General features: G+C 43.1%; 1 protein-coding gene across 2 annotated transcripts; it reads right to left on the reverse strand.

The window, feature by feature from the left end:
- Nucleotides 1-2,399: 2,399 nt before the first annotated feature.
- Nucleotides 2,400-8,295, reverse strand: ZBTB14 (zinc finger and BTB domain containing 14). Of its 2 annotated transcripts, XM_080822145.1 has the most exons (3): nucleotides 8,209-8,295; nucleotides 6,741-6,824; nucleotides 2,400-5,646 (listed from the first exon to the last, which is right to left on the reverse strand). In XM_080822145.1, exons 2-3 carry the CDS (start codon nucleotides 6,741-6,743, stop codon nucleotides 4,300-4,302), a joined length of 1,350 nt encoding a protein of 449 aa, XP_080678271.1. In that variant the 5' UTR covers nucleotides 6,744-6,824; nucleotides 8,209-8,295; the 3' UTR covers nucleotides 2,400-4,299. The 2 variants fall into 2 exon arrangements, with proteins under 2 accessions (XP_080678271.1, XP_080678270.1); XM_080822144.1 differs by lacking the exon at nucleotides 8,209-8,295 and having other exon boundaries at nucleotides 6,741-7,136.
- Nucleotides 8,296-8,793: the final 498 nt, after the last annotated feature.

Below are 8,793 nucleotides of genomic sequence, written 5' to 3' on the forward strand. Positions count from 1 at the left end.
AATTAGATTTTAAAAAGGTAAGTGATTTCACATATGAAACTCAAGAGCCAGCTCTCAAAATTCCAATTCTGACCCTGCCATCAGATAATTTCCCCAGAAAGCCAGGAGCCATCCAGAGGGCAGTGTTTACACTTGACTACATGCTGAGGATCTATTCAGATGATGGGAGATGACAAAACCCAGGACAACTCTAAGATGAATATATGAGTATGTGAGAACCAAGGCATGAATAGGTTGAAGATGACAGAAATGCTAAAATACACATAGCTTCTGTGGATACTTCCAATCAAGAAGCCTCAATGAGCTTCAGGTCTAAAGCTTGAGGCTAAAGATTATAGACCTGACAGATGTCACAACAGAACTGCAATTTTGCTTCTACTTCTCTAGTGAGAATGTCCTTTGGGAAGAAGGGAACATTTATGGTGTACCTAAAAAGGGATAGGTGCTGGGCTCAATATTCCATACTGGTTATTACATTTAATCCTCACAGCAGCCCACGAAGTAGAAATCCCCATCACAAATATAGAAATGGCAAAACTAAACTCAGGTTCAGGGCAGTTAAGAACTTGCCTAAATATACATGGTAATAGCTAAGCAGAGCCAGGATCCAATTCAAGTTTTCTGGAAGTCTTTCCACTAAACCACATTACCTTATCAAGCTGAAAAGTTTTGCATAAATACTGGTAATGGGAGAATATATCTTGAAGAGATCATGAAAATGTAAAACTGCTGAAAGCTGTCATAGACCAGATAAATTACATCTACAATCCTTGAGAAAAAATTAGTATGGTAACCTTTAAGGAATCATGGAGAATAGGTGATGGGCAAATGGCATCCTCATTTTGAAAACGAACATATAAGACCCGGAAAGGAAGCACACTCTTGCTGGGCAGGGGCCAAATCTCTTTTGCCTGTATCTCCACGATCCAGCCCAGACCCTCACACACAATGCTCAACATATGTTCAATAAGATACGCTCCCTTTACGAATCTCAAGTATTGTCTAATAGATTAAGAGTTAAACTTATTTTGGAATAGTTCCAAGGGGGAGAAGTTCCCAGTTACAAGGGGATTTGCTAAAATGAAGACAAAATTCAAGAAATAATGAGCAGTTTGGGCAGTCTCAAAATAAATGGCAGTGCTTCATCAGAAAGGTAGGGAGTTGCCTATCATTAAGCTGCTCCTTGATTTAGTAGGAGAAGGAGGCAGAATGGATTTAGGACCTCACCTCTGTGACGGCTGTCAGTGGTCACCTTGTCTCCAGCCTAACGTCTTGTATCCCAATCCTGGGGATGGGAAGGAGGTAGAGGGTTTGGGCAGTGGAGAAAAGGAGTTGGATGTTAAAAGTAAATGACAGAAAGGAAAGCGAGAGCTCTCCAATTGCTGCCCCGGAAGCTTCAATTCCTTCATTCAAGGACTTAGGACTTGAGACTAGAGTCTTTAGTATACCAGTTGTATCACACTTACAGGGAAGGCTTTTATCTGCTCTGGAAACTAATCACCACCAACAGCATTACTCAGGAAAATGAATTCCAGGTTTCCAATGACTGAGTTACACTCAACCTTCCACAACATACTCTAGTAGGAGACTGCATAAATTTGCAACATTCTCCTTCATTTCATTTTTTTTTTTCAACCAAAGAGTAGGAATTTGTTAGTGTCCAGATCACCTGGTGGTGACTTCTGTAATTGCTAACAATTCCAAAATCATGATCAAGTTAATTAACAGGCAATTACCTAAAATTTAGGCTTCCTGAAATTCTCTTCACCCATCATTGCCAACACACAACAACTTAGAAAAAAGTTAAAATGTAGACATTCTCTTTGTACAAAGAGAAAAAAGTAGGTGATTTTTAAATGAAATTTTAAAATCAAATTATTTTAGTAGTGCTGACATTTATAATTTCCTCTCCTCTCACACTAGATTCAGAGTAAGCATACTTCAGGATTAACTTCCTGTGACTGGAGGTCTTACATGATGGGCTTTACCATCCAGGGGATCACTCAAGCCAGCTGGGTGGACAGAGGCAGTCTGAAAGACCAGAAGATCAGAAAGCTATGACGTCATGACTTTGCTGCCACCAAAAAACCAGAGAGAACATGCATACTAACACACATACAAACCCAGTCCTGGTGTTAGACATGGTAAACCACAAATAAGTTTCTTCTCATGCAAAATAGGTCAGATGATAGATATTTACACAATACAAATTAAGTGCTGAAAATGAAGCTTTCCTTTGTGGGGCTGGCACCATGACTGTGGTTTCAGTGAGGGTCCACACCACAGGTTTAACTTGCAACTCTGTAGAACCAAGTTGAAGAGGGCATAGAAAATGTGCTTTGGTAGAAACCTGGATATGTGAGAGGTTGCTATGAAAAAAATGAAAACAGGAATGATAGAAGTATATTTTCTTTTATATACAAAACTGAAGTCCCAAAAAATGGTTTGTTGAAGTAGCTATCAACAAGATGTGAAATCATTTTTCCTTTGCTTTGGTTAAAACAGCCAAGGAACGCCAATCAGTTCCCCTTCCACTAACAGCATATAAACACAGTGACAGGACTACTTTTAGAACAGAATAAACAACTTTAAAGAAAGGAAATTAAATTAATTTTAAACTAAAGTAAACATTTTACCAATAAATAAGTCTCTTTAAAAGGTAGCATCTTCATCCTACAATCTTGGGCATAACATATACATCAATTTAAAAAATAAAATTTCTCCCACAATAGTAATTACAGGTGTTAATGCAACAAGCTATGAAATGAAATTATTTTAATGCAACTTGAAAAAAAAAATTCTAGGATCAAAAATAAAATTTTTTAAAAATGACACGTTTCTAAAATTGTACATTCTAAAATAATCGACTAATACTTTGTTACAGAAAGTAATTAAAACTATTTTGGTATTTCAATATATTCCTAAAGAAATGGTTAAAAAAAAAGTTTCATACACCAAAACTGGAACAGTGTTTATAATTCTGTTTATGGCTATGAAATGGCAATCAAATTCTACTTAAAACTGTAACCACCAATGATGAAATATACTTCAAAAAAATAAACATTTGGTCTTACAATCTTTAATATTGGTTAGAAAACAGACTGATGTTTGCTGCTCATGGAAGTTATTTTAATCCAATGTGCAAAAAAAAAAAAAAAGTGCAGCTGTCTACTTTTACTTGAAATACATAAGACCAACACTTCTACACTATTTACACACTTAAAAAGATTTTCTATTTATTAATTTAAGTAACGCTATTACATCTCCTTTATGGATAAATCACGTGCTGCAGAGAGCCCAAAAGCTTGATGACATTCTCTTAAGTGACACAAATGTATCTGAAGAAGCATACCTGTTCTTGCCCTAATTTTGATCCTAAATAAAAACCCAATTTCAAAATCAATTAAGAATCATTTTGATCTAGAAAAATCTTCCAATTGTTGCAAACGTGAAAACCTCGTCCCTGAGAGCCAGGATCCTATTCCCCCTTTGCTATCCCTCTAACAACTGGTCTACCCCAAAACCCCATCTGTTGCAAGGTGGCAAGGCCCCAAAAAAGAGGAACAAAAAGAACTCAGCCCCCAGACCACCGTCATTCCTGTGGGTTTACTCAGCCTTTGTTCGGGACTTGTGACTCATCTTTTGGGGTTGGTGTGGGCCATCAAAATGAAGAAGCGCTTTAGCAAAGCAACCATTATTTGTCCACAAAAACAGTGAAAAACAGTGATATAAAATTAACAAACCAAATATAAATCTAATACCGTTCTGCAATTCTGGAACTTGTTTTCGTATCTGCGCAGTGTTCTTGGTCAACCACCCACCAGTATTTTCTGCATCTACATGACGTACTTTTATCAAGTTATTAAAAATACTGTTTTGCCCTTAAGTCCCACAGAATCGTGATGATTAGGAAATCAATGCACTCAATTATCACTCTGTGCAGTACACTTGCCAGTCAGCAAGTGCAGAGAGGAATTAAAAAAACGGAATAGAAGTCTCTCACTTCTGAACTGGACACAAGAGTTCTCAAATTAAAATCATAAAAAAGAGGGGGAGGGGAGGGCTTACTGGCAACATTACTACTAGACACCAGACAGGACAGTGAGACTGTTTGGTCAGAACCAAGGAACACCATTTCCTTGCAAAGTTTTCAAAATACCTAACCAAGCACTGCCTTGCGTCCAGTGAGTACAATGCTCCGTAAGTTTCCACAGCAATACAGTGACTGGCGTTCATGTGTTACCAACAATGCAGTCTCAGTCTCCGGGACTCAGGGAAAGTGGTCCTGTCCCAGCACCTCTAGCTACAGGCGATGGTTTCCAACTGCTGCTCCGCTTCGGCGGCCATGGCGGCCGCCTGCAACTGTTCTGTCTCGCTCTGGATGGCACTGGGGGTGACCTGCTTCCTCTCACTGTGCATATTGTTCTCGTGCCTTTTCAGATCGGACGCCTTGGCAAATGCCTTGGTGCAAGAGCCACAGACAAAAGGCTTTTCCCCTCTGTGTCTTCGTTCATGATCTTTGAGGTGGGACTTGTGTTTGAAGGCTTTGTCACACATGTGGCACGCAAACGGTCTCTCGTTACTGTGCACTCTCTCGTGCTTTTTCAAGTCCGGGGCGCGGATAAAGGATTTTCCACACACCTCACAGCTGTAGGGCTTATAGCCTGTGTGGATTTTTAGGTGTTCTTTCAGGTGGGCCTGTGTGGTAAAACCTTTTGTACACATTTCGCAAACGAATGGCCTGTCAGCCGTGTGCAGTTTCTCGTGCTTCCTCAGCCTGCCTTCGTCGGAGAATGTCTTCCCGCATGCCTGGCAGGCGATCTGCTCCCGATGGTGGCCATAAAGTAAGTACTCGAACTTCATGTCACTGGCCGCTGTCGTCCAGCCTGGTGTCTGTTCGTCCTTCACTTCACTCATTCCATCATTAAATGTTAAGGCTTGAGGGGTCTGGGACCCCAAATCTTTCGACTCTGGGGTCTCCATGGATTCTACTTCCTGGCCGTAGCAATTGACCTTCCGAACTTCCTCACTCCCCAGCTCTTTCAGGATCGCCTCCTGAACCCTGAGCGTCGTCGTAGGCGACTTGCCGTCCTCCTGACTCGGGGGGGTGCCTTCTACCGTGTCATCAGAGGGACTGTCATCCTGGTCTCCAATTTCTTCCACATCATCATCCTGAGTGTCAGCAGCATCTCCAATGGGGCGATTTATTTTGAGGCAATACTTACTTTTAGATTGGCCGTTATTTTCGTCGGGACTAGATACATCACGCTTCTGAGAACAGAGTTTATCTAAAAATCGGATCCCGAGGATCTGACCTGATGACATCATTAAGTTAACATCTTCTTTTTTCACAGAAATCTTTGCTGTGTACATGTAGTTCAGGACCTCTTCAAATATATCAGAACGAAGAAAATCTATTTCTATTACTGAAGAGCTATCAACCTCAAGCTTCTTGAAAAGCTTTTTAAAGTAGGTGCTGCAGGCAGCAAGAACACACCTGTGTGCTCTGAATTTCACATCTTCAACCACAATGGCAATATCACAGAATTCTCCTTCCAGGCGTTGTTCATTTAGTGTTTTCAGAAACAGAGTTTTATGATCATCGTCATTATATTTAATGGTTTCAGACATACTGATGAAAAACTCCTACAAAAAATTTTCAAAAAGAGAGTTTGGTAATTATGAACCAGTACTTTTCCATACACAAAACACAGGCAGACTTTCATATCCTGATCAATTTTCAGTACCTAACAATTTCAGAAAATCAATGTTAGAGGTGGCTCCAGAAGAGGAGTTCAAAACACTGATCCCAGCTTAGGGACTTCCATTTCGTTATTTCTATTATCTCCAGTTTATAAAGTATTTGCTTAGTAATAATAACAGCAACTTTTACTGGGTACAGAATACATGCCAGGCACTGTTCCATGTGCTTTGCATGTCTTCACAAATGTACTGATCAAATAACCTTAGACGTAGGCATTCCTAGCCCCCTTTTTTAGATGAGTTTTGGAACCTGCCCAATATTCTAGTCATTTACTGGAGAGCTGGGACTCAAATCCAGGCAACCAACCACTATAACCTGTGCTTCCTGACAACCTGAGGTAATAACAAATAACTTCAAGGCTTAAGAAAGAGGTCTAAGGCAAGAAGGCTCTATTCCTGTTGTGTCTACTCTAATTCCAGGTACAGAAGAGGAGTTTCGGTGAAATAACTAATAATAGTGCTCAGTATTTCTACTTTCTTGACAGAAGAGACAAATCACTGTTGCAGAACCAAAAAGGGAGATCACTGCCAAAACATTCCACTTAGTGTTGTCTTCTGCTTTTTTCCTCACCAGCTTTGGGCCACTTGAATGAGGGTTAAGTTTAATATGACCCCCAGATGGCATTTGGGAAAACAGTGACAAGCGCCTTCATTCCATCTGGATGCCAATCTATCTGCCATCCAGATGAAAGTGTCATCAAGACCGGATATACATGACAAGTGCTGAGTATTTTATAAGCAAAAGACATTCTGAACTGGCACGAAAGACATCTGTGACAAAAGACCCTGTTAAAGAATTACCTTCTTAAGATAATTTGTTCTGTGTATTTTCTTTTTGGAAACATTGTTTTCCTTTTATTTCACAAAGCATTCCCCCCAAAGAAGCAGAAGTACTAATGCATAATTTATACACACACACACACACACACACACACACACACATATTTGCAAGATTTAATACCCAAAGTTATAGTTACCATGAACAACTCAGGCTATTATCTTAATGCTTTAAACACCAAATTCTTCAGATCAGAATAACTCTGATCTGGGGCACGCCAGTCCTACAAGAGAAAAGGACAAACAAGAATAAGGTAGAATCTTCCTCTATCCCAAATTCTAAACAAGAATGTTTTCAAGAATTGATTTTAAAAAATAAAACTTTCCTTTCTTGTCCTGCCACTTGCACATGTACCCATTTTCAGGTTGGGAACAGAGAGGAGGGTGACTGGCAGCATCAGGTCCAGCTCTGAACAGATATGAATGAGAACAGATAAAGGCTGTGGCACTTGGAGCATGCAGGGGGCTGTACACTGGGACTGAAGGAACGTGTTGGAGAACCACTAAGGAAGTTCTCATAAACAGAGGCCATGCCCATATTTGCACAAATATTGATAGCTATATAGATACAGAAAAAGCCTGTAAGTCTTCCCTAATCCCCCATATCCTGCTAGGTATGTAGTCCTCCATATTTATCTCTAGGCTCATATACAGTGTACGTTTTTAAATAAAGTTATAGAAGTGTACATCCCCAACAGTTAACACTGGAGAAGGAACCATAGCTGCTTTCTCCTTTCTGTGCTTCTGTGTGCATAATACATATCACGTAGGCTACACTAGTCTTTATGGTTTTATTTGAGAAATCCAGGTGTGTTCACCTCAATCTCCACAGGGAGGCTCAAAGAATTCTCCCTTTGGGGGAGTTTCAACTCTTACCAGAGGGACTCCATCCTGCAGCCCAATATCCTGAAAAAAACACGTTTCCTCCACTGAACAGTGACCACACAAACTTTGGTGTGGTGGGACCAAGAGACCAAGTTGCAATATTCTTACACAAAAATTGTGGTGCAAGACCTGAACTTCAAGACCAACACTCTGAAAACCCTCAAAAGTTCCCTCTTCAGAAAAACACACCGATAAGATGCCTGCAGTAGCAGGGGGATTGCACAGTGAGAGCTGGGCAACATTACTTCTAAGGACTCTGCCTGTCCCCTAGATGCACCTCAACCTGCAGTCATCTCCAAAGGAAGGCAGCCACGCAAAACCTTCCTACCTAATTACTTCCCCTCTTCCCACTACTGTAACTCTGCCTAGGGCTTGCGGGATAAAAGTGCATGGGACTAGGGAGAGGAGTGGCCCTGCAGTACCCATGACAACATACCACTGTGGGTGGTTTTTCTTTGGGGGGGGGACCAGTGTGATATTTGGCCCCCACTCTCAAGATCGCCGAGGACCATTTCTTTCTACTGGGATGTTCCAGTTACTAAGTTCAGGTGAGTTAAACTGGAAGCTAGCCCTTGCGAGTATCTGTGTCCGCGGAGGGAAAGATGTAGCCCCAACTACACCTCCATAACAAAGCTGCCCCTTGACTGCGGTTCTCCAAACCGCTGGCGCGCTGGGCCTCCGTTACAGAGCAGGGAGCGGAGGCTCCAGCAAAGTCAAACTTACATAAGCAGCGGCAGCCGCCTTCCCTACCCCGGGGAAGCCGCGACAATGGCGGCCGCACGACTTCCCGGTTGAAAGCTTGCAACTTCGGGATGGGGAGGAAGCAGGGAACGAAACGCAAGACCCAAGAGGATTTCAGAGCCTCTCAGGCCTCGCTCTCATTTCTTTCAGCCCGGAGGTGGGAGGGCGGATAAGGACGTTTGCATCCTTTCCTAAACAAAAGCTCCCAGCCTCGGAGCCCGGAGGTGCAAGGGCCACTTTCCCTTTCATAATCGGAGTCCAGCGCAGGCTGGGGGCCGCGGCTCCGAACCCAAGCGGGAGGGCCCGCGGCAGCGACGGAGGCGAGCGGGAGCGGGAGCGGGCGTGCGGCCGGGCTCCGCAGCCCCGCGCCGCGCCCCGCGAGCCCGGAGCTCGCGCCCCGCGCACTCCCCGGCCGGCTCGCGCCGGGCCCTCCCCCGCCCTCCCGCGGCCGGGGGCGGGGGCGGCGCGCGGCCGGCTCCCGAGCTCCGCGGGCGCACCCGGGAGTGCGAGCGCGGGGGTCCCGGCCGCCTCCTCGGCAGGCAGCTGGGGGCGGAACGGCGGGACCCG

Source organism: Martes martes (assembly GCF_963455335.1).
Source record: "Martes martes genome assembly, chromosome: 13".
NCBI lineage: Eukaryota > Metazoa > Chordata > Mammalia > Carnivora > Mustelidae > Martes > Martes martes.